Genomic DNA, 27219 nt, shown 5'->3' on the forward strand with positions numbered 1-27219 from the left:
GTCCAAAAGAGAGGTAATGAGTATAATAAGACTACAGTACCTGTTAAATCAGAATGTACCCACTACATCAGAATACAGTACTTGTTAAATATGGTACAGGCAATGTATTGTACGCTAATGTTTATCATGTTATTTCAGCATTTTTCTCAAAATAGCTTATTATCTTTGAAGGTAACATAATGCTCACTTAATACGACGAATTTAAAGAAAACACTCATCTTCTGTTTATATATGTTTGTGCTCAGTAATACATGGCGTGGAAGCTGCAGAAGTGGGTGGAGCATAGACGTAGTGGCTGTAAGGATGGAGGAGAGCAACTATGATTCTCCTCAGCATTTTTCAATTACAGGCTTTAAAATTGGAGACACTGTCCTTTGGAAACTAAATCCGATTAGTATTCACAGTGCCTGTTCTTAATATACCTCTGAGTAGGAAAACTTGATAAAGTGACTAAACTCCTAAATTCAAATTTTTCTGCACTTCTTCATGTTAGCTGCACATTCTAGTCTCATCTCGCTAGTTGTACAAGGGTCAATATTCTTCAGTGATGCAAAGGAATGGAAGTCCTACAAAGGTTGTTATATTTTAGTACAAAACACAGAAGAGACGGACTGGGACATTGTTTACAAGCACGTTCCCTGTTTCTGTCTTAGTCCTGAGTCAAGTTGTATACAGGAGTTAGCACTTACCGTGCACTGACAACTCCGGTTTGTAAGTTGGTTCAGGAGAAAAGCAGACACTTACGTTCCCTGTCTCAGCTGTCCTTTTCTACCCGACTCTCCATTTAGGGCATCTTTATCATTTGCCTCTTTTATCTTCTATGAAAACAAATCAGGACCCACTAACAAGAACAATAGCTGTTCAAGACCATCCAAATCATTTTCTCAAGGAGTTGTTGCCATCTTAAATATCACAAAGGGCTGCCAAACATTTTTCCCCTTTATTCTTACCATCTAAATCTAGAAAAAACCCATTATTAAAGTCAGTGTTGGACTTTATTTAAATTTAAAATAATTTAAAATTTTCTTTACATCCTTACTCTTCAATTAATGAAAGGATCCTTGGTGGTGCTTTTTTGCTCATAACACCTATGTATGAGAGACCTAAAATTTTTTTTAACTTTAATTTTGTTCAGAGACAAATCAAGAGATCTTCTTTGGTTCTCTGCGCATCCTCATTCTGAAAATTAACTTGTCAACTCCCTTTCACTGTATGACTTCTGAAATTCAGCTATCTGCATCTAAGAATATTTTTTTTGTCTGTCTCACGCCTCTTTAATATCCTTCTTTCCTCTGACTTTTTTCCCCCCTTAAGATACTTCTCATCATCATGCTGATTACTTTACTTGTGTTTCACTTCATTACATTTTGTCTTTCTTGCCTCTTCAGATAATATACACCGTTGAGGGCAGGGTGTGCCTACTATTACGGGTTTGTACAGGATTTCCTACAATGGAGCTTTGATCTTGTTGGATTGCTAAAGTGCCATCATCATAAACATGATTAACTACAACAGTAGTCTCAACCAAGTGTATTCTTCATGCTAAATCAGGCTAAAAACTATGAGAAAAAGGCTTTTGTAAGAAACATAAAAATCCATGTTGATTTAGTTAAAGTAAAATTGATTTTGCTTTTGAAGAGCTGAAGTAATTTAAGTAATTCTACTGAAAACAAAGGTCATTTCTATTTTTATAGCTATTCTCAGAATTAGAAGTCAACAGAACCATCAAATTAAACTAGCATGCCATAGACTCTTGATGTAGCACCAACACTGTCAAAGCTTCTTATGTAGATTTTACTTTCATGTTACAGGTAACAGAATTTTAAAAAGAAACAAACAAAAAACCAGAGAGATGATTTTACAGAGACTTTACAAGCCTGCTACCTATGCCATACTTTTGAGAGGATTGGATTTGCACTACATAAACCTCTTAAGTAACACCTCTGTTCAGAAAGAGACTTTAAGAATATGTCCTACTAAATTTGACTGTGCAAAATGGAAAGATTGTTCCTGTACAAATATCCTATTCTAAATCAGACATCAATCTTTAAAAATCATGGTTACATTACAAGCTTAAAATGCACTGTAGGCCCGAAATCACAGGCAATTTTTGAAAAAAAAAAAAAAGTCAAAGATTCAGGAGTTCATGCGATGGGGTCAAAAAAAATTCTAAAAGTAGAATCTTCCTCCATAGCGTATATGTCATGCTCTTTGCCTTTGACAATATTGAAGAAATTAATGTATAGCAAAGGTTCTATCAGGCTGTATTAGTTTGTATAGGCAAACATGACAGATTCAGAATTATCCTTCATATTACCTTGATTATTTAGCCATATTGTTCATACAATTAAATGAAACTTCAGTATTACTATCCAAGGAGTAATCAAATGGGAATCAATCCTTGCACTTTATCACCACTACATATGTAAACCTTTTTATTACATAAAGAGAAAAGCAATAGTGGAAACATACATATTATTAGCAGGACTTTGGAAAGGCTGTAAACTTGCAAGAAGAAAGCCTTGAAGAACTTATTCAAACCATCTAAACTCATGGCAATAATACATTTAATTCTTACCCACATCACCTTTATATGCCAGCAACCCATTTTAGGAACATTCAAAGCCTTTAAAATACAGTAATTGAAGTACATTCTTTCTTAATCACCCTGCCCATAAAAGCCACAAGTTTGAAAATGAAAGCAACTATGAATGCTTAAGCAAGAGAAAAAAAAAGATAAGATGTAATGTTAATAAGCTAAATAATGATTTTCAAGTTTAATATCTTGAGGCTTTTCAGAGCTACCAGAAAGGCCTGTAGAAGCATTCCCTTACAATGACTTTTGCACTCCAGCAATCTAACTAGCTCTGGAGGGATGGAACATACCCAGATTTAAAGCCACAAGAAAGCTGCAATTGATTTAATAATAAATCTTGACTGTGCAGGTTTTGGACTACTATAATTTGGGAGGAAAGGAAAGAAGTACTTATTGGTTCAGATGGTTTTCTTTTAAAGCGTAGTTATCTGATCCTAGAGGTTAATTTTGGAAAGATGAAATGGGAACCCAGAAGTAAAATGCTCAGACATAATAATAAAAAAACGCCTCACAAACATACCTATAATAGATCTTTGGGTATGTGATAAAATTTGGTTTGTGTTCTGTATCACTCCAGTATATCACAAGGATATCAGCTACACAGAGTCACAAACCTTCTAGTCTTTAGAAGGAGAAGCAGAAGTTTAGATGATCGTTAAATTATGCTCTTACCATATTAGAAGGTTCCAATTTCTTCCTCTTGGCAAGGTCAGTGATATTATTGCCATTGTAGTTGATGCTCTCCATGCAGCCTTTAAAATTCTTCCTACTGTTAGAACTTGGCTTCCCAGAAAAAGGCATGCCTCCAAAGGTTATCTTTGAATGAAACAGAAAATGGTGGATAGTTACTGGAGGGCAAAGACTTTTAAACAAAATTGCTGTAGATGTATTTGCTCACTTTGAACACTCAAACAGGGTGAATGAGAGAACTGGCAACACTGCTTACAAAAGAAAGCATCAAATAAGCACTGCAATCATAGAAGAAAAATCTGTAATGAATTTGTGATTGCAAATATTTATGGTAGTAAATCCCAAGTATTATTATAATTGTCCAAATAGTGAGCAGACACACATCACAGTTGTTCATATATGGACTGCTCTTCTGATCATTACTGAACAATACATATTTCAAACAAAGAATTTGAAAGAAATGTCCATCCCAGTATTTTTCTAAATGACAGTAGACATGAAATGAGCTGGATAACCTGATTCAAACCATTAATTCAGCTCTAACTGTGTGTCAGAGCCCAGACTGCAACACAGCAGCGGTGGCTCTAATATGATGCATTTGTTTCCTTTAATACTTACATATCTACTTTGTCCAGAGCATTTTTACAGTATCACATACTTAAAGATGCTATCCCCTTTAGACAGAAGCACCTTCCACTACTGAGAACATGCTGTTATCGTGTAGTTATAGTCAATGAGGAGTTACCACATGACTTAGCAGGCCAAAGCATCTCCACTGAGATGATGAAGACAACCATTGTAATGACTCAGCCATCAAGGTCAAACAGCAATTGGTTTTCTCTTAATTCTGAATTTCATTATTCTAAAACACTGCATTATCCAGAATCTCTAGTGCTAAAAAATGAAGAAAACCAAATAATTTGCAAACTAAAAATGTTTATCTCTTACAAAGTCTCTCCCTGCCACTCCATAGAGACTATAAAGGTCTCTACCACATCAGGGTCTTTTCTGAAATGTTTGAAAGTGAATAAATGCTATATGTTATCATTAATATTTTGCAGCCTAAATGTGAAGAATAAGGAACTCATGAGATCAGTCCCTGCAATCTATGTTAAGTATTTATATACAATAGATGACGGCATAAATAGTAACGAAACCTAGCTTCCCTGCCCCATGAATGGTCACAAAAACGTCTGTTTGTAGTCAGCTGTTAAGATTTGGCAGAGCCAAGATTTTAAGTATCATTCATTGTTAATTCCATTTGTTATTACTGAGTGCAGGAAATCACAGCTTTAGGGACACATTTTCTGTTCTAAAAGCATATAAGATATCACTTTCTATACCGAAGAGGAAGCTTTGACTCGGCATATAGGAAGGACTAAAGCTATACAGCTGAAAACCAAAATCCTTATAAATATCACATACCAGCTATTTAAAAGCATTTTGTAGGACACATCCTCAGGTTTATAAACTGAAATGACTTAAATTTAGAGAAGATACAGCACCTCACATGAACTGAAGAATGTGAATGTGTGCATCGGGGTTTTTGTAGCAGGGGAAGGGGCTACAGCAGTGGCTGCCTGTGAGAAGCTTCGAGAAGCTCCTCTGGCTCCAAGTGGGACCCACCTCTGGCCAAGGCCAAGCCAATTAGCGACAGTGGCTGCACCTCTGGGATAATGTATTTAATAAAGGGAAACTGGGAGGAGGAGGAGGAGGAGGAGGAGGAGGAGGAGTTGTGAGGAGGACACCTCTGCAAACACTGAGCTCAGTGGAAGAAAGGAGGAGGAAGGTGGGGAAGTATGCCGGAGCAGAGACCCCCCTGCAGCCATGGTGAGAGGTCAGGCTGCGCCCCTGTACCCATGGAGGTCACCCGTGAGCAGATGCCACCTGCAGCCTGTGGAGGACCCCAAACCAGAGCAGGGGGCTATGCCTGAGGAAGGTTGGGGCTCTGATGGAAGAAGCCCTGGCTGTTGTAGTTCAGTGCTGGGAGGATTGAAACATGCGAGAGGGATCCACACTGGAGCAGCTCAGGAAACGCTGCGGCCCATGGGAAGGACTGACATCAGAAAAAGTTTGTGGAGGACCATCTCCCATGAGAGGTATGCCATGCTGGAGCAGGGGAAGAATGCAGGAGTCTCTGTGTCCTGTCCCCTGCCCCCCACCCCGAGGAGGAAGCAGTGGTGGACTGACCGTAAAATCCATCCCCTGCCCCTCTGCACTGCTCAGGAGGAGAAGGTAGAGAAATTGGGAGCAAAGCTGAGCCTGGGAAGAAGGGATGGGTGGAGGGAGGTGATTTTAAGATGTGGTAATGCTTCTTACTGTCCTACTCTGTTAAGTGCTGTTGTTAGTGTTGGAATAAAACTGATGCTCTTTTTCTTCCACCGTCGAGTCTGTCTTTTGCCCATGACCACAATGGGTGAGTCCTCCCTCTGTGTCCTTATCTCAATTCCCAAGAGTTTTGCTTTATTTTTTCCTTCCCATCCTTGAGGAGGAAGCAGGGATTGAGTGGCTGCGTGGTGCTCAGTTTTCCTCTGAGCTCAAACCATGACAGACTGTAGTATTTGAATGGCTTTCAAACATTCTTTTGCATGTTAGAGTCATGTGTTTGGACAAGAGAAAATGGAAAGGAAAGCATTCTGAAGAGAAGGAAAAAACTGCAAGAATTATGTAGCATGACAGTAAGCTAAGAGGAACTCATAGGATTATATTTTTTTTACCTTGCAAATGCAATAAAATGAATGTTTATTCCTCTTCTGTGCCTACTTACCTTTTCTGAAAGAAGTTAACCTAGAAACTATTTTTTCTATGAAAAAATCAGGTTTATCCACTGTGATTAAGTTATCACAAGGACAACGCTTTTAAATTTAGTATGTGATAACTCCAAAACCAGTGAAATAACTGAGAGGAAAGGAAGCAGAAGAGGTTAAGGCTCTTGCATTTATATGAACCACAGAAACATGTATCCACACACACTTAAATAAGTTCCATTAAACACAAGGGGTTCCATGTACAAGGACACTGAAATGTATCTCTGAGAACTGACATTGAGACCTCTAATGTTAGAGAAGAGAGGACGGTGAATCTCCTGGATTCTACTCTTACTAGAGGTAAACTTATTGCATGCAATGTGTTTATTATGTAAACATGGTACACACATATATATATACACACACACACATCTCTCCTCTCTCTCTCTGTGAATTGCCCAACCCTGGCTTCTGGCTTTCAGCCTAACTTTTTCTGTGGTTCGCTCACGTGAAAATCTTTTGTCAAATCTATTTATGCGAGTTTTCAGTAACTCAAAACAGATCTTCAGTCCTCGATGAGTAATAGAGGGACAGGCAAATTTCCTCATTGTTTTCTCATTATAACTGCTACCAAAGAAGGCATTCATAAAGATTTGTTGGAATATAAATATTTGATTCAGTAGCATTTACAATCATAAATATTTTTTCAAACATTCATATCATATTCTTGATCAAAAGACTGTTTGTAAGAATATCAATACACAAGTTAATTCAAACTTTTCTACATTATATCATTCTGATTGCCTCTCACTGCTTAAAAAGTTGCAAGGTTGGAAGTGCAGATATTTGGTTCAGCCTGCCACATTAATTCTGATTAAAAACAAGAAAGAGTGCAAGAAGATCATTATACAAAGTTTGTAATAACCAACATGCTGAAGTTCATGTAACAATCAGAGGAACTGAGCAAGTTCATAACAGCAGAAGCCGGAATGTAATCAAACAACAAATCCGTGTTTAATTACTAACCATACTTGTGTCCATTAACCTGACAGATTAAACAAAAGTTTTCTTAGAACTCTTTATTGCTTCTTTACAAAAAGAAGTTATTGATGGCGTATTTGTGAAAATACAAAGTACTCACCTATCAAAGACAAGAACGATCAAGATTTGTATTAGTAAAAAGGTTCTAATCTGCTTGCTTTGTTAAAAAGAAATACTTGTTGTCACCACAGAATAAGGCATTCTGATTCAAGTACAAAATTATCTCCTAAATGGAATAACAGATTGTATGATTTTTTTTAATCTACTTCTTGCTTACAGCAGCTGCTTTTAGAGATTTTAAAAGTAGTGCATGCTTAGCTTGCTAAATAACACAGATCTCCTATTTTAAAACAAAAGGCTGAGATGACTCTTACACCAGATGGGATCTCATAGATTAATGAAGAGAAACTTAATTTACACTTAAGAGAGAACAGTGTTGGAAAGAAAATTTCAGGAAATGTGAGTGAAAAAATAATTAAAACAAAAATACAAAAAAGTACCAAAACATGTTAAAATTATATTAGATTTCTCTGCTTATAGGACTTATCTTTATAAAGCCAATGTGAATGAAAACAAACAAGTTCCACGGTCTACCTCATAATCCAGATCCAGATAATCAAATTCTCCATTGGTTCTGAAATGCTGCATGTGTCTGTCCAGGGTGAGATTGATGTTTCTCCCGTGGCGCTCTATGATGATGGAGTGCCAGTGGTGATCATCCAAGAGGCTGCCTGTCATCACGGATGTGTGGCCATAAATAGAGCCAAGCTGGTTGCTGCCTAAAATGAGAATAGAAACAACAGCAATTCTCACCTCATAGCAGTTAGGCAAACATTGTCCTCTTGCTCTGTCAGTATTTCACCTGAATCATACCAGGCACACAAGAAGCTGGAGTAAGTCAGTTCACTATAAAGCTAAGATCTGCCCAGTGGAGAGTTGCTGCCATAAATACAAATAGCTAGACCAAATACAGCAAGTATCTGATCAGTGAGCAGCGTAAGCAGGTTTTTGTAATAGCAGTCATTTGGAGGCGAACCAGAGAAGCAATCCCGACTTTCAGCTGTAAAGTTGTTTTCAGTCAGAGGTTTTCTGTGTTTTCATCCCTACACGACAGAAATGAAAAGATGTCAACTTTGGGCCAGGTCTTGAGCTTTCCTGGAACTGTACTGATTTATGACTGCTGAGTTATGTTTATGAGTTATGTTATGGTGCCAGATAACAAGACACTTTGTAGACTCTGCCAGTATAGCTATACCTGAGAGCATGTAGGAAAAGTCTCAAAGCGGACTGAAATAACAGCTGTTAAAAAATGTCTTCATAGAATCATAGAATGGTTTGGATTGGAAGTGACCTGAAAGATCATCCAGTCCAACCCCCCTGCCATGGGCAGGGACACCTTCCACTAGCCCAGGTTGCCCAAAGCCCCGTCCAACCTGGCCTTGAACGCTGCCAGGGAGGGGGCAGCCACAGCTGCTCTGGGAAACCTGTGCCAGGGCCTCACCACCCTCACAGGAAAGAATTTCATCCTTCTATCTAATTTAAATCTCCCCTCTTTCAGTTTAAAACTGTGACCCGTTGTCTTATCCCCACACTCCCTGATGAAGAGTCCCTCCCCAGCTTTCCTGTAGCCCCTTTAATTACTGGGAGCTTGATATAAGGTCTCCCCAGAGCCTTCTCTTCTCCAGGCTGAACAATTCTCTCAGCTTGTTCTCACAGGGGAGTGTTCCAACCCCCTGATCACCTTTGTGGCCTCCTCTGGACCTGCTTGAGCAGGTGTCCTTCTGATGTTGTTGCCCCCAGAGCTGGACACAGCACTGCAGGGGGGGTCTCAGGAGAGCAGAGTAGAGGGGCAGAATCCCCTCCCTCACCCTGCTGGCCACACTACTCTTGATGCAGCCCAGGACACGGTTGACTTTCTGGGCTGCAAGCGCACGTTGCTGGCTCACAGTCAGTTTTCCATCCACTAATACCCCCCAAGTCCTTCTTTGCAGGGCTGCTCTCAACCCACCCCTCGCCAGCCTGTATTTGTGCTTGGGATTGCCCCGACCCATGTGCAAGACCTTGCACTTGGCCTTGTTGAACTCCATGAGGTTTGCACGTCTCATCACTCCAGCCTGTCCAGGTCCCTCTGGATGGCACATCCCTTCCCTCCAGCGCGTCAGCCGCACCACACAGCTTGGTGTTGTTGGTCAACTTGCTGAGGGTGCGCTCAGTCCCACTGCCCATGTCACCGACAGAGATGTTAACTAGTGCTGTTCCCAACAACGATCCCTGAGGAATGCCACTCTTCTCCTAACATAGCTTATTTCAGTCCTTCCTCCTGCAGCAACCTTCCTAGTCTGGAAGTCAAACTACTAGCAAGAGTACAGTTTTGCAATTCTCTGCTGTGTTTTCCAGGGGATTTTGCCATTGCAGCTATGCCAGTCAGAGATCACATCTCATTGAAATCTGACTGACATAGCTAAGCCAGCAAAGGTTGATAGCATGGATCTCAGCTGAAGCAGCAAATGACTAATTCAGCAGTAAGTTTAAAAAATTGCTGCACTGCCCAATAACTCAGTGCAATCTTCCATGTTCTGAATACATGAGAACCTAAAGCATTTCTGAAGCTGAGAATTATCTTACCATCAAGCAAGCCTGCAACTCAGACATTAAGATTTGTGCATGTTGATAACACATTCTGGCAAATCACACTTCCATGGCTTAAGACATTACTCCCCTACAAATGACCACACTGACTTTTTCCTGAAGGCCATGGATCCTTCAACAGCTGTTGGCTAAAAAAAAAAAAAAAAGTAAAAAAAAATCCATGCATGTCTGTAAGCCTCAGTTTCTTCAATACAAAGTCAAATCTAGTACAAAGCGAAACGTAAATCCAGCCCCCTGCCTCCCCACTCTCCCAGTATCTGAAACTAAGTCAATGAACTTCACCAGGAAAAATGAACACCCTTTTCCACTGATTCTGGTGCAAAGACAACACTCTCAGGCAGAGGAAGAATAACACCATAAACCTTAACTTCTATTTATTATGTGAGTGCATCACAGGGCCTACTCCAATTTATCAGCCTAATGATTTAAGAACATCCCCACCAAACACATACATGGAAGCTATAACAGCTTATAGAAACAGTCTGAGGAATATGGATAAAACTGGAAATGAATGGGTTAGTATTTTAATTGCAATTAAAATTGTTAAAAATAGATAACTGCTGTAGGAAGATGTGCTTTCCTCCTCCTCATCTGCTCACATTGATCTTCAGAAAAAGAGCAGGAGAAAATGCTAGTGGAAATAATTACTATTCAATGTAAATAACGAACAGAATAATTTACTCTTCACATATCTATAAGAGAACTGAAGAAAGTTACTTGAAATCTTTTTCCAAAACTCTTTTATTTGAAGGAAAAAGAAAATACCTGAAACAAGATGAAAATGGCTTTTTTTCATAATAAATGTACTTTATAAATCTGGTCACTCATGCGCCTGTAGTCTTTCACTGGGAGGGAAAAAGGAGGCTGAAACTAGAGTAACATATACAGAATCCCATTATAAGATTTCCTGATAAACTGGTATGTCTTTTTTATTTTCCTAATCCTGTTTCTCAGAGGCCAGGAAGGCTGCCGAACCTCAAATTCATGTGGCCCTGTAGCTTCCCAGATTGACACCTTTTTTGCTGCAGGGTTCCTAAGAGTGACCTTAATTCCTCTAGCACTGATCACAGTATCCTTCTCTCACAGAGAGTCACAGCTGAGGCCAAATATAATTCTAGCAAGGCTCTGTTTGTTTGTAGAAAGTTTCTAATGAATGACAATATATTGCTGATCCTGTCATTCTGTATGATCTTACTCTCATGGTATCTCCCATGGAGTAAAAAGGAAAGAGTGACACAGAAAAAAAACATATAGAAAGGGAATGAACAACATTTTTACCAAATTATCTGATGTAATGATGTGGTTTACCATACTACTGGGGGAAAAATGATGTAATATTTGACCTAAAATTTTTGTGGAAGAGGTAAAAAGTACACAAAACTAAACAATCAAGGCATACCTAAATTTAAATTTAGAACAAGTTTGGCTTTCTTCAGTTCCAAGGTGATATAGTCTCCTTGCTGTCCTTCTCCGTGGAAGATTACACCTTCACTTTCAGAGGTCTTAAATTTCAGAGAAATGACATCTTTCAGTGTTTTCATTTTCTTGTTCTTGAATCTGTATGGTAACACTACATGGCCATCAAAATTGATAACATCAGCCCCTAAAGGAAAAAGAAAATAACATTGTTGATGAGCGATTATATATTCCTGTGGCCACTAGAAAAACAAACATGCCATATGTAGACTGTACCTGAACAGAATAAAAAATGTGCAAGAGTGATATGCAATGTAAATAGATTTTCTCTTGACCATAATTTAATACTATAAAAAGTAGGAACCAGGCAGGACATAAATTTAATCCACGGGATATAAAAAGAACAGATTCAGGAGGACAAATACTATAACTGTATTCAACATCTTTTGTTTTCTCTCAAATATAGTTGCTGCCATGCACACATTCCTAATTACAGTTGAAAAACTTCTGAGTGATTATTTTTGCCTACCGTGGGCTGCTCTTCAGTAGGCTGCTTGAGACTTTTCAAAAATTCTTTACTTGCTTTTGCTATTATGGTGGGAAGTAATTTAAATCTTTCAGATTCCCTCAAAAACAGAGAAACAAACCCACTGCTGTTGTGTAAGTAACACAGAAGAATCTGTAAAATGTCATGAAAACACTTTGTACACTAAGTCTAAATAATTGCATATATTTAAATTTGAATTTATATGGCCTAGATTAGCTGATTATGCTAAGACCTGTTGCTTTTGTTCTTACAACGTATGCCAAACACACATTTAAACAATGTTTAATTTCAACTAATCTAATAATTTACACCCTGATTCAGAGAAGAGCCTAAGCAAACATGTACATCAATCCCTGTCTTGAGAATTTAGGAGTCACCAAAATGGTCTCCTGAGTCAATTTTTACTGCTGTAAAAATTTTTACTGCTAAGGACACACCTCAGCTGCTATCAAAGAACTTCTTACGTGTATCATTTGTATAGGTTGCTTTTTCACATACTATAATTTCCAGAAATACTTATTACAGTGATGTAAGAGCTATTTGAGTGTCAAAGAAGAGCATTCAATCAAGCTTCATGATGTTTAGCATTTATTTTCTAGAGAAAAGTATGTAAAACCACAACCAATATTTCGTAAATTATTTCTATTTCATTGTTTAGTCAAAAAATCCACAATCCATCTTGTATTCATCAACTAAAACACACCCAGCTGAGAATGAGGCTTGTAGTCATGTTGATTAAATGCGTTATTCATACATTCCTACATCACCGAGCATAGCAAGTTTTCAAATATAAAGACCAACACATTATGTTTCCATTATTCGGGATTTTTCCCCACAAATCACTAGTATAATAAATAGTGCTGTACTACTTCCAGGTCATTTGTTTTGCTGACACTGTGATTTTCTGCATGTTGATGAAGTATGTGATATCTGTTTCTGGCTGATATAAACATTTGTCCTCTGTACATCTTTAATAAATCTGTATATATAATCACAATACGCTCATTATCCTCACTTGACACAAACTATTGACTCTCTAGGGATTATTACAGATTGCAGAAATTAAGTACTTCACTACCTTGCAGAAACTATGGTTACAGTTCCTAAGACTGATATGGGGCAATCACAACAGTGGACAGTTGTTGACCTACAGGTCCACCTAATTTACACTAAAGACAAAATTATGGATCTTGGCACAGCATGGATCATCAGAGTTTGTGATTTTACCTTCACAATGCTGCTGCTTTTTAAGACTGAGAGTTTTAGAGATAAGTAATGTTTTCTGTAAACCAGCATAAAGTATAGGTATTTCAGAGTCTACCTGAGATCAAAATGTAAGAATTGCTATCTCATACTCAACTCATACTCACACATTGGCTCAGATGCAAAGGCAAGTATTAATGCAAGGAGCATTAAGCATGTCAAAAAAAGCTGTGTTAAACTTAGAAAGTAAGTCTAATCACTTTGCTTAGCTTTTCAAGTTAGAGCAGAAAAAAGTCATAGGAATAAACTTTCTCTATTCGCAACAGTCAAAGACTCCACAAAATTCCTTCTGTGGGAGTCAGAGATCTAGAAGACTGAGGAGGCGGATTCTATAATGCAAGTGTCTTCGTGTCTCCATAAGACATCTCTTTCCTTTCTAAAAGATTAATAGGCATATGCAATGCATTTCTGTTTCACACTAGTTTTTTAACATAGTTGAATCGGTAGCAGCTGACTATCATCAAATAAATGGGTAATAGTCCCTGAAAGATTTGAAGGCTCTTTCCAATGGCCAAGATTTATTTATTCTTTATAATGCCTAGACTTTTTAATGGATCACACTGAACCATTACCATGTCTATGGAAAGGAAGTCAAAGGGAAGAATTTTAAATTTCTGAATTTTTAGTTCAAACCACTTCTTCAAATTATATAGAACCATATGCTGAGTCTTCCATAGCATTCCCTCAACCTTAATTACCAGGCTAGAAATAACCTGTGCCATCTCAGTGTAACAGTGCCAAGCCGGTGAAGAGGGTCTTAAACTAAAGTTGCTGGGGAAGGGGAACTTCAATCCATCCCACTCCTACCAGTTTGATGCTCACAAGGCAGCAGAAGAGCACCTGAAGAGCAGCACAAGGGAATTCCAGCCAGTAAGTCAATCTCATCAGACGCCTAACTTAAATGCCTCTATGTAAATGCACGTATATATCTATAGAAATGCACATATCATGGGGAACAAGAGGAGTTAGAGATGTGTGCACAACTACAGGGCTATGATCTTACTGGCATTACAGAGACATGGTGGGATGACTCCTATGACAGGAGTGCTGGAATGGAAGGACACAGGCTCTTTAGGAAGGAAGGCAGGGGAAATGGGGGGTGGGGGTGTGGGGGGTGTTGCCCTCTATGTCAGTGACCAGCTGGAGTGCACGGAGTTCTGCCTGGGCATGGGTGAGGAGGCAACCAAGAGTTTATGGGTCAGGATTAAAGGGAGGGCAGAGACATGTGACGTTATAGTGGGGGTCTGCTATAGGCCCCCTGACCATGAAGACCAAGCTAATGAGGCCCTCTATAGACAGATAGGAGCAGCGTCACATTCACAAGCCCTGGCCCTCATGGAGGACCTCAACCACCCTGATATCTGTTGGAGGGACAACACAGCAGGGCACGAACAATCCAGGAGGTTCATGGAACGCACGGATGATAACTTCCTTCTCCAAGTGATAGGAGCCAACGAGGAGAGGTGCTATGCTGAACCTTGTTCTCACCAACAAGGGGGGGAGTGTGAAGCTCAAGGGCAGCCTTGGCTGCAGTGACCATGTAATGGTGGAGTTCAAGATCCTTAGGGCAGCAATGAGGGCACACAGCAAGCTTGCTACCCTGGAGTCCAGGAGAGCAGACTTTGGCCTTTTCAGCGATCTGCTTGGCAGAGTAGCGTAGGATAAAGCTCTGGAGGGAAGAGGGGCCCAAGAGAGCTGCTTAATATTCAAGGATCACCTCCTCCATGCTCAGGAGCGATGCATCCCAACAAAGAGGAAGTCAGGCTGTGAGACACAACTTGTGAAAATAGGTCCTGAAAGAAACAGGCCTGCAAGAAACAGACTGAGAACAACAGCCTGTGAAAGAGATAGAGGATAGCAGGGGGAGGGGAGGCCCTCCGAGCTAAGGAATATCTCAGACACTCACGAGTAATGAAACTATAGTTATGGGGTGGATAGTGTGGAGTTCGAAGCTGATAAGGCTGCCCGAATACCACAGGATGCAGCTGGAGGGGGGAGCCCTGTGGAGGCAGACTGGTTCTGCTCTGGGGCACCTGGTCGAATTTCAACGGCCATGTGTATGGTGAATGAACTTTGTTTCATTATCCACAAAATGCATATTAAAGTTAACACCCCTGACTATGCTAACGAAGGCTAATAAGATTATGCTAATTACATCATCCCATGAAACACCTTACCCCTCCCCATATATGGGATATGTAGGTATGTGGGTCAACCTAGGGGATGGACCCAAGGAAAGTGGGTATAAATTTATAAATTGAAGGGGGGCGGGGGGGGGGGGGGGGGTGGGGGGGGGGCAAGGCGGGACTGGTTCTGGAGAGTAAAGTGAAGCAAAGAAGACAGATGCCTCCTTGAACCCTGGCTGGTGGGATGGACACAGGAACCCAGAGTTGTGATCTCTACTTCTCTATTCTCTTCATTTCCCTCCTTTCCTTTTTCCCCTTTTCCTTCACTTCCATTAAGCAATGCAAGGTATACTGTATTGCTTACCACAACTGGTTATATACTTAGCCAATTATAATGTATCCAATTAGTACATTGTGGGAAATTAAGAAATGTCTGCACTTTGAGACTTGTCTCATCATTGTCCATTCCGTTGGGGATTTACAAATCTGACTCACTTGCTCCCTCATTTGAGTGGGATGTGACAGAGGCAAAAATCTTTAAGGTGTCACTTCCAACCCAAACCATCTTGTGATTCTTTGATTCTACATATACCTATTCCTGGCATCACATAACTGGAAACACCAGTTCTAGACAGCTCTTGCCAGTAGAAGAAGGGAAGCAGGTAAACAGGTATGTTATCTGCACAATAATCTGATTAGACAATGAACTAAGACACTCAGATCCAAAGGTGTCAGATTTGTTTTTAGCAGTTGAGTTCTGCAATGAAATAGATTCCAACCACATAACTTGAGCATACCCCCAAAACTTTCTAAACCTGGAAAGACTTTTGATGAAACTATAAACTTTGACCCTCTTACTGTTTATGCCAACTAAATGTGAAGAAAATTTATTCAGTACATAAAACACAATCATTGCAAATTTACTGCAATATCTCATATTTATTAGTATATAATATATACCTCATGTATATCAGAATGCAACAATATATTTTAGAAATACCACTTTTGTTTATAAAGTACACCTTACAATACACATTCCAATAATAAATACTTATTAAGCTCTATGTGCAACTAAAACTCTCAGCCTGATCTGATTCTTCTGAATGGCAAATTCCAGGAATGTGAATCATCTCAAAAGTAAGTATCAGAACGGCATGTTGCGTTTGCATTGCAAGAAATCCATTAAAAAGTTATCAGCATGCAAGGAGGACACATTTTCTCAGGCATAGATGCAGATGTTGCTCTCAGAAATGAGGCCACCCTACTCGTGCTCTGAGTCTGTATTCAGAATCAACAGTATGTGATTTCAGATGTGGGTTTATCTTCTATACACTCACGACTCAAGTAAATATATTACTACTGGAATTTGTTTTGAAGAAACAAAGAAAATGGTTAGAAAAATATTGTAAGAGAGATTATATCAACCTGTTGTTTTTGCTTGCCATACACTGTCAAGAGATCCAAGAAATGCCTTCTTGAGATTTTTGTATGTACTTTTAGAAAACAACTTTTATAAAAGCATTATATCTGCTGATAGAAAAAACAAATATGCGAAAGTCACGCTGTTATCAAAAAATCAGGCTTCTACATAAAGCAAATTCGCTATACAGATTACAGTCTTTTGAATCTTCATACAAATGCCTTGAGCAAATGGTACAAACAAAAGAAAATTTGTAGACATTGCAGCTTAAGCAACCTTCATAATAAATATGTATCATAAAAAATATGATTCTATATACAATGTCAGAGATTCTCTTCCATTAACATCTATTAAATTTACTTTCTGAGGGTATAGGAACCCCTCTATGGGGTATATCATCTTTCCCCTAAGGCTAGCTGGTACTACTTTGTAGCATCTGCAAAAATTACCTTTAACAGTCAGGCATCTGATCCAGAGCTGATCAGGACCGTGCCTTAACTTCTGTAGGTTTGTGGATTCACAACATGTGATTCACATGACAAGGTGCAAAATGCCTTTTATACCAATGCCATTGTTGCAGTTATGCATACGTGTTGTTCAAATCATTCACTGAAGCAAATTCATTTTACACCCTTTAACAAAGCTGAGAAAAAGCAGCATGTGTTTCCAAAACCTGGCCCTGAATTGCCATGTTTTGAAAATCATTAAATTAAATAAAGAAACAGCAGTAATCTTTGATTAAGGAGGGTTTTTTATGCATAGCTCTTCTGACAGCATGCACATGGGTCTGCATGATAATTCAATCACCTAAAGATTACGTACCAATTATGTTTAAGAGTTATGATATGTAGATTGTGGTAATGACTTGTGTTACTTCTATGATGACACTCAGCTATTTAATATCATGATAATTACCATGATGCAGAATGGTACTTAAAACAGTAAACCATATAATTCCTGTAATTGCAGTGTAAATATATAATTTTTCTCATCCTTAGCCACTAAACTACCAGCATTAGCATTAGTACGAAAGAGACCTAAGCCATAACGTACAGTATGTTTACCTGCATTCAGTGAAGTTTCACTGTTCTCTGAGGCTACTGCTGCAAACGGGGAAAAAATTTTTTAAAAAGATATAGTGCAAAAAAAAAGTGAGAGGGGAAGAGGGAGAAAGAGAAGAAAATGCAGAAAGGTGGGGGGAAAAGAAACTGACACTATTTTGTTAGAAAAATTACATTTAAATAAGAAGAACACCTCTCATTACTTTCAATTTGATCCACTATTGGATTTTCTGCAATATGATTGGACTGAATAACACTGCTGATATCTTAAAAATATAACATCACTTCCATCTGGCAAGGAAGATAGGTTAGGCCTTATCCCAGTATGTGTCTGAGATGCCACATTAAAACCATTTCATTAGTTAAAATTGCATCACCACATTAAATTTTCCTATACAAAACAATGAAGTCAGAAAATCTTAAGAATATCGATAGGAAATTGGGTGACAAATCTGGCCCCATTCCCAAATCTCAAAGGAAAATAAGTCACCAGTCACAAGTCTTCCTACCTATGCTTTTGTCCTGTACTATACATGCAGGATTTGGTAAAATTTGGTCATGGAATCGAATCTGTAGAAAGATATTTTATTCGGTGCTCCAAAATAATTTCTTAATTCATTATAGAGAAACTACTTCAAATCAGATTCAAGCTCCAGAACTTCTCTATTTCCTCTCTTTCTGGCGAGAGAAATATAACAATCCTCAATCACACTGAGGATCTGAATCACGTCTGAAGGATGAGGAAGTGCTCATTCACAAAGACTTACAAAACCATTCCTGCTATCAGGCACAGTAAAATAACACTGGTCAGAAGAAAGCAGACCAGCAAAGTACTTTCCAGAAAAATGCTTAACATAGAGCAAACAAAATCAACAATATTAACTGCAGATTTATCATGTACACGTATTTTTAAATCAGTATAGATGTCTGAATGATAGACCCTACAAAGCCTGTACAGAATATTTCATTGGGATTACAAACACATAAACTCTGTACTATTGATCCACAGCCACCACAGGTGAAATTTTCTCACTCCATTATCTGTATTTCCTCTGCTTAAAACTTCTGTTTAGATTAAACATTTCTTAGGGAAAAGATCTTCACTTGTAGCATTCTTTTCTTACCTCATAATGTGAGCCTTATATCTGGTGTATTAATACTATAGTAATTAATAGCGTTAACCATACACTGATCACCTATCCTCTGAAAACATCAGAGATGCATTAAAGCATCTTTGGCTAGGCCAACCCTGTCCATATGTGTAGTTTCATTCATTGTAGCTATTAGTCATGGGTACTAAAATATCATCATGAGAAATATAAGCACATAAACACTGTATTAATTTAACGGCAAAAAACGATGTTTTCTCCTAACAAAGCACAGGATAAATCTTAAAATTATACCAAAACCAAACTCTCATTTTGTTTTTATTCATGATAAATTGCTAACACAGAAATTACTTCAGAAGCTACTTTTTCAGTAGTTCCAAATACTGCCAACAAAAGAGCATGTCAAATTTGCCACTGGAGTCTTTGCAGCTTGAATCTCAGTGGCACTAAGTTAGCTGAGCTCATGACATGGGCAATTTCAGGGGCTTGAAATCTGCTGCAGCAAAACTGACGCTGCCTTTACTCTCTTTTTCAAAAAACAATGCATTGCCACAAAGATCAACACCACCCCCACCCCCCCAAAAAAAACCCCAACAACCTAATACAGATATAGATGTATCTTGCATATACAATAATGTACATGTTTCATATTCTAGAAGTGTACAGTGAAGGAAAATCAGTTCTAAGTTTCTGTTGCCTGTTTAGCTTCCACCGCACTGAATCTGAACCTTGTCATTATCTGCCAGTGAATCCAACCCTAAATGATGTCAAGGCTTGAAAAAGAAAAAAAAAATACATTTCCTGTGAGGTTTGGAATTTTGTTGTTGATCTTTTTTACATTAGATATAATGCATACATGGTAATGCAGTATCAAAGTAGCAAAGAGTGTCTTGTCAAGGTCTATTTTTAAGTCAATTCTTGGGTAAATGGTACAAAGTTTGTTCTTGTGTTTTACATATCTGCCAGAAACTTCTGTGAGGAAATATTCTCTAAGGTGGTGAGAATGCTTTGCCAAGTTCTGAGTGCAATATCTACTGCACTTGGTGCTTTTCAAGTTTTCTCTGAATTTCAAGGCACAGACATTTTTTCCTATTATTATTATCACTGTTATTCTAACGCCGGTATACTACTACTCATTTTGATAGTTCTTGTGCAAATGTCTGTAAACATGTGGCTCTTTGTCTGGGATCATTTAATGCCTAATAAGAAAGAAATGCAACAAGTGAAATGAATAAGCAGTAGAAGAAAAATTAAAAGGAAGGAAAACAATACAAAAAAATGTAATCTAATGACCATGATTAAAAGTCCCCCTCTGCTTTTTTTTTTTTTTTTTTTTTTTCCCAGTAGGACAATTGGGTTCCTTCTCTAATTTGTGTAGCTATTGAACTACACTGCTATACAAGCTAATTGTTGCTGAAGACAATAGTTTTGTGATGAGTGTATACACCAGTGCAGTGCTCTGCAGAATTACACCTAATTTCTGGATTGTATCATGTAAGATAAAAATAGGGTCTCAGGGAAAATCTGGATGTCTGGCATGGCATTAATTGCAACATACACAGAAAAAAACATTAAAACATTTGAAGGAAAGTCTTGGGAATTCAGACTAAGCCTCCAAATATGACAAAATTATTGTCTTAAGGTTATTTATAATGAGGATGATTTTTCAAGTACTTAATACTATGGCTGATGATTTTTTTCCTGACAAATCTAATGTAACACAAGGTTTTCAAGTAAATTTTCTTTCATTAATTCTTCAGTTTTCAAAAAGACAGCTTCACTCTGTGAGAGGCTGAAATGTCCTATGACTGTCTCAAAGCTTGCTTGTGCCTGTGCAAACCTCCAAGAGAAACTGCTGCGGCCTGTGAATTGGTCTGGGGGATGCTGCCCAGAGAAGGATGCACTCCACTTCTTTGAGGTTGCATTGTCCCGACTCGCTACATAAGCCTCAAAAGGCAGACAGGGACTGAGCTGGCCCCATCCTGTAGCCGTTTGCGGCTCCATCGTGTAGGCCAGACCCCATGCCTGCATTGCTAATGAACTGGTAAGAGGCAAATGGTCCTGCCCTTGAAGCAGGATGCAACAAAACCTGTTGGACCAGAGAAAAAAACCCTAAAGGTGATCAGATATGCCAATCAGCTGGTACGATGAACTTAAAAAAGCAGCAGAAAATTCTGCTCTTTGTGCATCCACCATGGAGGCCAGATCCGTGTGCACCCACCACCGAACAACTGAAGGCTGAGGACCAACGGGACGCCGCTGGATCCATGGTGGTGACTATTCTTGCAGCCCTATCCCGCATCCTTGCTTTATTTCTGCCTTTTCCTTCTATTCTGTCCTATCACTACCCCTCTTCACTTTTTTAATAATAAAAACCTGGTTTGGGTATACGGCATTTGACCTCGTTTGTGTCTTAATCTCACTCTTGGGATCGTACCAAAACCTCCCCTGACACTGGATTGGGACACACTCAAAACCAAAATGGGAACATTTTAATATATGCTATGCTTATACTAGAAATTGGATAAATGAGGCAATGAACATGCTTATCATATACTTTGCAATTCAGCTTTAAGCTTATGCATCCTAATCAGAGTTTACAATTAGACCATACTGAATTCCATGCCCCTATAGTAGACTGCTAACAGTACCAGAGAGAACTGAGGTAAAACTGCAACTGAAGATAATCTCCAACTCAGATAAAAACTATTCCTTCCATAATCTACTCTGTTCTGTGGCTCCAGAAAGTCCATTACAATGCATAGTATGAGATGCAGCCTATTTGAAGAACTCTGTTTATAGAGGACACAGGAAATTGAGCACCACAAAAAAATACAGCTTCTATGGCAATGTGTTTCTCTGCCTATTTCCAATTATTTAAATGTTTAAACAAGTTTTTTATTTTTATCCAACCAAAAAATTTATGTGTTTATCTGTATATTGTAGTGACACTTTATAAGCAAGGCTTTTTAACACCGGTATTTTGGCCTGAGAGTGCAACTGATCTTACTTTTGATGCACATTTTTTTCTCTTTAAAATAATTTTATCCAGATAGTTAAAGATCAAATTAGGAGGGGAAAAAAAAAAAAAAAAAAGTTTTGAAAACCTGCTGAATCATGAGGTTGAAGACCTGGGTATTTTTAACTATCTTTGAACAGGTGCAAATTAAACTGTGTAGTCCTCATCATCTCACAGTTATACTGGCATGAGCACCATCTGCATGCATCGCTGGTAAAGTGAGAGGTGGTAGGTTATATAATCATTCCTTTTTACCAAAACCCCCTCCAGTGTTTCTGGCTGTAATAATCATGTTTTAGTCGATAATTTTCCAGGTCACAGTGCAATAGTATTCACCAAATGGACAAAACAGAAGCAGTTTAATACAGGTGTTTCTATACTTTATAAAGTTTTCATATGTATAGCATTGCAAGGGTCTTTTATGATTGTAAAATTTAAAATTCAGGCATCTTCCAACTATGCACTAGAAGCAGCATAATCTTCTCTATGATTTATTATTCTCTAGCTCTGGTACTTCCAAATAAATTTGGCAAAAAATATATATGTATAATTGAAATATTCTAAAGAAACTGAGCTTTTTGTGTTTTATCATGCTGATTTACAAGTCAGAAATGTTCCTTGCAACCGTAAATACATTTTGTTCTATCCTTCACTGTGAAAGCCATCATTCGATATTGGATCTCAATGGGAACGTTAAAGTGTATAATTAAACTCTGAAACCAGGTACAGTAAAAACTTAATTTACTTCAAAACAGCTAGCCTCTACTAATGTTTTCACTGTTTATTAAAAGAGTAAATCACAAGAGCTCCAGGTCAATAAAAAGGGACAATTCTGACTCTCACACAGTAAACGGCCGAAACAGGTCTCAATCCTTATTAAACTGCTGAGCTTGATCATTACTTAATGAAAAAAACTACAGCAAAGAAAGAAGCTGTACCATGTCATATAACATTTACGCTCAATTTACTCAGTGAATAAATGAGCTACAAAATGGACAAGACTATCTATTAAAACGTTAAGGAAACAGATGAGTAGCTGGAGCCCTCACTTTAATGTTTACAGCTGCATAAAAACAGGAAGATACACAGTTGACCTACAAATTACTGATTTAGAATTTCTCTTTATAATTTCTTTTTGAGCTGATGCCACCCAATTCAATCATCTGATGGTATATAATCTTTCTACATGTCTTTTAATGTACGGATGCTCTAAGAATACTTATTATTCAAGGCCAAATTCTTCTGTCTGGTTCACATGCTATATCCTTTATTCACATAATCACTCTCAAACACATATTCTGTACTTCTTTCAACCACGGAGCTCATATTTAAATTGAATTTTCAAAGAGAGCTGCATACACACTGATTAAGGAATATGCATCAGGGACAGTTTCAAGTGGCTGTACTCAGTTAAATCTCATACAGTAAAAAACTCACTAACATCATTTGAGCTTCTGCAGTTGACCCTAAAGAGTAAGGAATGCAAGACTTGAGTCTCAGTTTTGGTCAGGGGACACTCATATTTATTCTAGTGAGTGGCTTCACTATTGTCTAAGGCACACAAATATGTGTTATTAAAGGCCATTTCTAATGGCCTTTCTTTCTTTCTTCTAACTGTCAGTCTGCCGCTGCTACTAATTACATCTTGCTGCACCAATTTATTTTAGGAAAAGAGACAGTAAGATGGAACATACTGCTATTTTCTGCTATTGCATTTCAATTAAATATGAGTTAATAGAGGCAAATCCTTTAGCATAAATGATAGTGTAACAACTTTGTGGGTTTCTAAGTTTAGTTGTCCTATTTCTGATTTACACAGAGACCTTGTGTTTTTAGCACAGCATCAGAAAAGCAGACCACTGGAACCTGGGGCTGGGCAAATAATTCAAGATTATTAATTCAGTCAATTATGTTTTCCTGTCCTTGCCTAACATCCAACATATCTAAGACCATGCATACCTCTATTGTATTCTTTACTCAGTGTCCTTTTGCACATTGTCATGTAAGAAAAGGTATCAGTTTCTAACTTGAAAGCCATAACATTTAAGCCCCAAATTCTATCATGCATGGATCAAGTAGTGAACTTAATAGTGGCTGAATCTAGTGTTTTTCTATTCCTTTGGTTTTGTTTCAGTGTGTATAATTAAAAAAACCCACTCGTATGCAAGGTTATAAGTCACGGCTTTATTTTCAGATGATCTAAGTTGATTTAGTTCTCCTTTGCTTCAGTGAAAGTCTAATAATTTTCTCTTAACATGGAGATGGCCTCTAATGATTAAGGGTGGTACTGTATTAGAGCATACAGTTGCCAATTTTAAGTGAAAGTGTGCTTTATTTGAATAACAATGAGTAAAAATTTAAGTCTCTGGTACTGCACTGGCATCAGTTGCAACTCTGTTTACATTCCATAGAAAGAAAATCCCCAAAAGATTCAATATACGGCAATATGAAATGAACAACATGTGTTATATCAGGTGTATAGCGTGAAATTGTTCTCTGAGAGGGAAAAAAAAAAATTTTGTTTCAGAAATGTTCTCCATTACGGGTAGTACTGCAGGTAAGAGCACGTAATCACAAAATCATTAAGATTGGAAGCAATCTCTAGAAATCACCTAGCCCAATCCACCTGCTCAGAGGCTATTTGCACATTTTATTCTGCCAGAAGCACAGAGTTTCAGTTAACTGGGCTTTCACCTTTTCTCCTCTGCTGAAACAGGACACAGGATGTTTGTTTTTACCAGCAAGTGATTTTCTTTCTTTGTGTTTATCAGACTGTACTTTCCAAGGTTAGTGATATATTGTGTTCCCCTACCCGCCACCAGACATGACTTATCTGTAACTTCTAACAGTTTTAAGATTTGCTGATGTTGCAGAGTTTAAGACCTTCAAATTCCCCACTTGCCAGAACAGTTCTGAAGAGTCTTTCTTCAGCATGAGTTTGTTTATGGCAACTCAGCTGTGCGACTGGCTATTCCCTCACTATGAATTTACCATGCATTGCAGGCTTCCCTGCACAGTCAGCACCATCAATTCAGTCTCATCAGCTCTGGATTATTCTCCATCACTAAAAGCTGAAAAAAGCTAGGAGGATGAGAGTTTCTTCTCAGGAAGAGTATAAGCAACGCCCTCACATTCAGTTAACATGGATTAAGATGCAGCAGGTGCAATATTCACAATCACAGATACTCAAATAAATTATTATTGTGAGTTCAGTTCTTCATCCACTACTACTGTTTTGCTTTTTCTGGCCTCATGGGTTAATTTAATTTAACTTTTCAAGCTCTAAAGTAAGTATAGACACTAGAATCCAAAACTTGCTTTGTTTCCTCGAACATTTTTGAAGTGACTGTCTCCATAGTTACAAGCACCTGTAAGGTGCAAGAGACAGTCATATATGATCTTAAGACCAACCAGGCAGGCAGCTTTACATGTAGGGAATTATTTTAGAAGCCAGAAGCCTTCTTTGTATTCCAGGATCTTTAAATTATGTAGCGTCCTCACAAGCCTCAGGCCCCAGGAGTTAAAAGAAAGCACAGCTTCTGTTATCAATACAGCACATACACAGGTCTGAGACCCCATGGCATCAACTCCAGCTTGAAAAAAGCCCTAGAAGTAGGCAGGGGTCAGGTACAGCTCTCATGACCTGGAGAAGGAACCAGGGAGGCAGCCCATGGGAGGGGGGCTAGAGAGACCCCTGTGACTAGCTATTAGGAAGCATTTCTTTGCAGCAGGGGTTGTTGGGGGTTGGAATGGGCTGCCCAGGGCAGGGGTGGAGTCCCCATCCCTGGAGGGGTTGAAGAGTCGGGTTGACCCAGCGCTGAGGGATCTGGTGGAGTTGAGAACGGTCAGTCTGAGGTTAATGGTTGGACTTGATGATCTTCAAGGTCTTTTCCAACCGAGATCATTCTGTGATTCTGTGACAGCCCAGGGCTGGCCAGCACCCAGCCAGGGGAGGTGGCAGCGGAGGTGTCACGGGGCTCTGCAGTCCCTGCCCGTGGGGACAGGCTGAGCTCAGCAGGTCGCTGAGAAAAGGCCTCTCTCTCACCGGGTCAGTGGGCCCAGCTCCCAGAGCAGCCCATCAGGCTTCCCACATTCACCGCCACTAGCAACATTTACCTGACCGGACTGCTCAAACCCCAAGCTGCCGGTGGCAGCGGCAGTGCATCCTTGCACGGAAAGGAGTAGCCCAACAGGGACAAGAAAATCGTGATTATGGTTTCCCATAGAAGGAAACTTGAGGAGAACAGAGGGAGACGACATTCCCAAATCCACAAGCATGTGCTCCTCCCTCACTGCGTGAAGGCACGGGGCAGCGCTGTGGTGTGGGGGCTTGCGTGATGCCGGCCTCAAGGCCGCGGAGTCGCCGCTGGACTCATTGAACGCTGACTCATGTCAGCGTGGATTTATGGTAAAGCCCTGTGTCATTGCTGAACTCTGTGTAAGTAAATTTGATAAGATTCAACAGAGTTCAGGACAGAAAATATCTCGACAGACATATCACACTGCTTGCTTAAAGGTTGAGGAAATACAGGTCAAAGCTCTTGCTCAATAGTGGAGTCAGATTAAGCAAGGGAAGGAAATGGCAGTTTGGGGTGATAGCTTTGAAATGTCTAGAAAGCTCAAAATGTAGGAAGAATGTATTTCCAAGAAAAGAGAGGTCTCCAATATCCATTAGATTTTATATATTTTTTCAAAACAGGAGGCTTCATAGCAGAGTACATGTAGCTTTTCTTTTAGATGGGAGCATTTTTCTTGTATTAATCTGTTATTAAATGCAGCCAAACAATGTTTGCAAATGATTTGAAACAATACTTTATTTCTCTCAGTCTTCAAATTGTGCAAGATTTTTTGAGATTATGGAAATACTGAAATACATTTCTCAATAGTTATATCCAAAAACCTGCTAAAGAGTGTATTTTCTTCTTAAAAATATTTCAAGCAGCTCTGCATGTTAGTGACTCTCCCTACAGCAAACACTCATGTTCACACAATGGATGAAATTTCATAGCTGCTACTTAGGGTATAATCTATTATGTTTAATAAGCAAAGGGAGAATAACAGTCAAGATTGTTGCAGGTGGGGAACAAATGCATGTAAACAGTATAGACAACTCACTCCAAGTTCTTAACATGCTGCTATTCAATCAAGAAGCAATGAATGCTACACACGAATAAAAGAGGAAGAAGCTTTTTTTAAACTCAGACATGGAAAACTAAATTCTATTGCAAAGAATTGTCATGTGCCCTTCTTTAAAACTGCTCCTCCTTTGTGCTGGAACAATGCACTCAGAAATTTTTTTTACAGAATTGGTTGTGCTGGTTCCAGGGTTTGAACATTTTTTTTCACTCTTTATTCAGGCAACATTGTTCAGAACAAACCAAAGAAGTAAAGCACATAGCACACAAGTCTCTCTTGGTTTACTATACTGAAATACAACCTGATCTAACAGGCAGTACGATAGCCATGTGTAGCATACACACATATACTGGATTTTGTTTGTAAAAGAAAATTACTTTCTTTCGGGTTTAACAAATT

At 38.8% G+C, this 27219-nt stretch overlaps 1 protein-coding gene across 1 annotated transcript in view; it reads right to left on the reverse strand.

The window, feature by feature from the left end:
• CNTNAP2 (contactin associated protein 2) overlaps positions 1-27219 on the reverse strand; it is a 1190827-nt gene that overhangs the window by 613154 nt on the left and 550454 nt on the right. Inside the window, exons 5-7 of the mRNA XM_074900878.1 lie at positions 11123-11326; positions 7669-7853; positions 3269-3412 (exon numbers count right to left, since the gene is read on the reverse strand). Coding sequence (XP_074756979.1) covers positions 3269-3412; positions 7669-7853; positions 11123-11326 — 533 coding nt within the window. The remainder of the gene's footprint in view (positions 1-3268; positions 3413-7668; positions 7854-11122; positions 11327-27219) is intronic.

This window comes from Athene noctua, chromosome 2, assembly GCF_965140245.1.
Source record: "Athene noctua chromosome 2, bAthNoc1.hap1.1, whole genome shotgun sequence".
Taxonomy (NCBI): domain Eukaryota; kingdom Metazoa; phylum Chordata; class Aves; order Strigiformes; family Strigidae; genus Athene; species Athene noctua.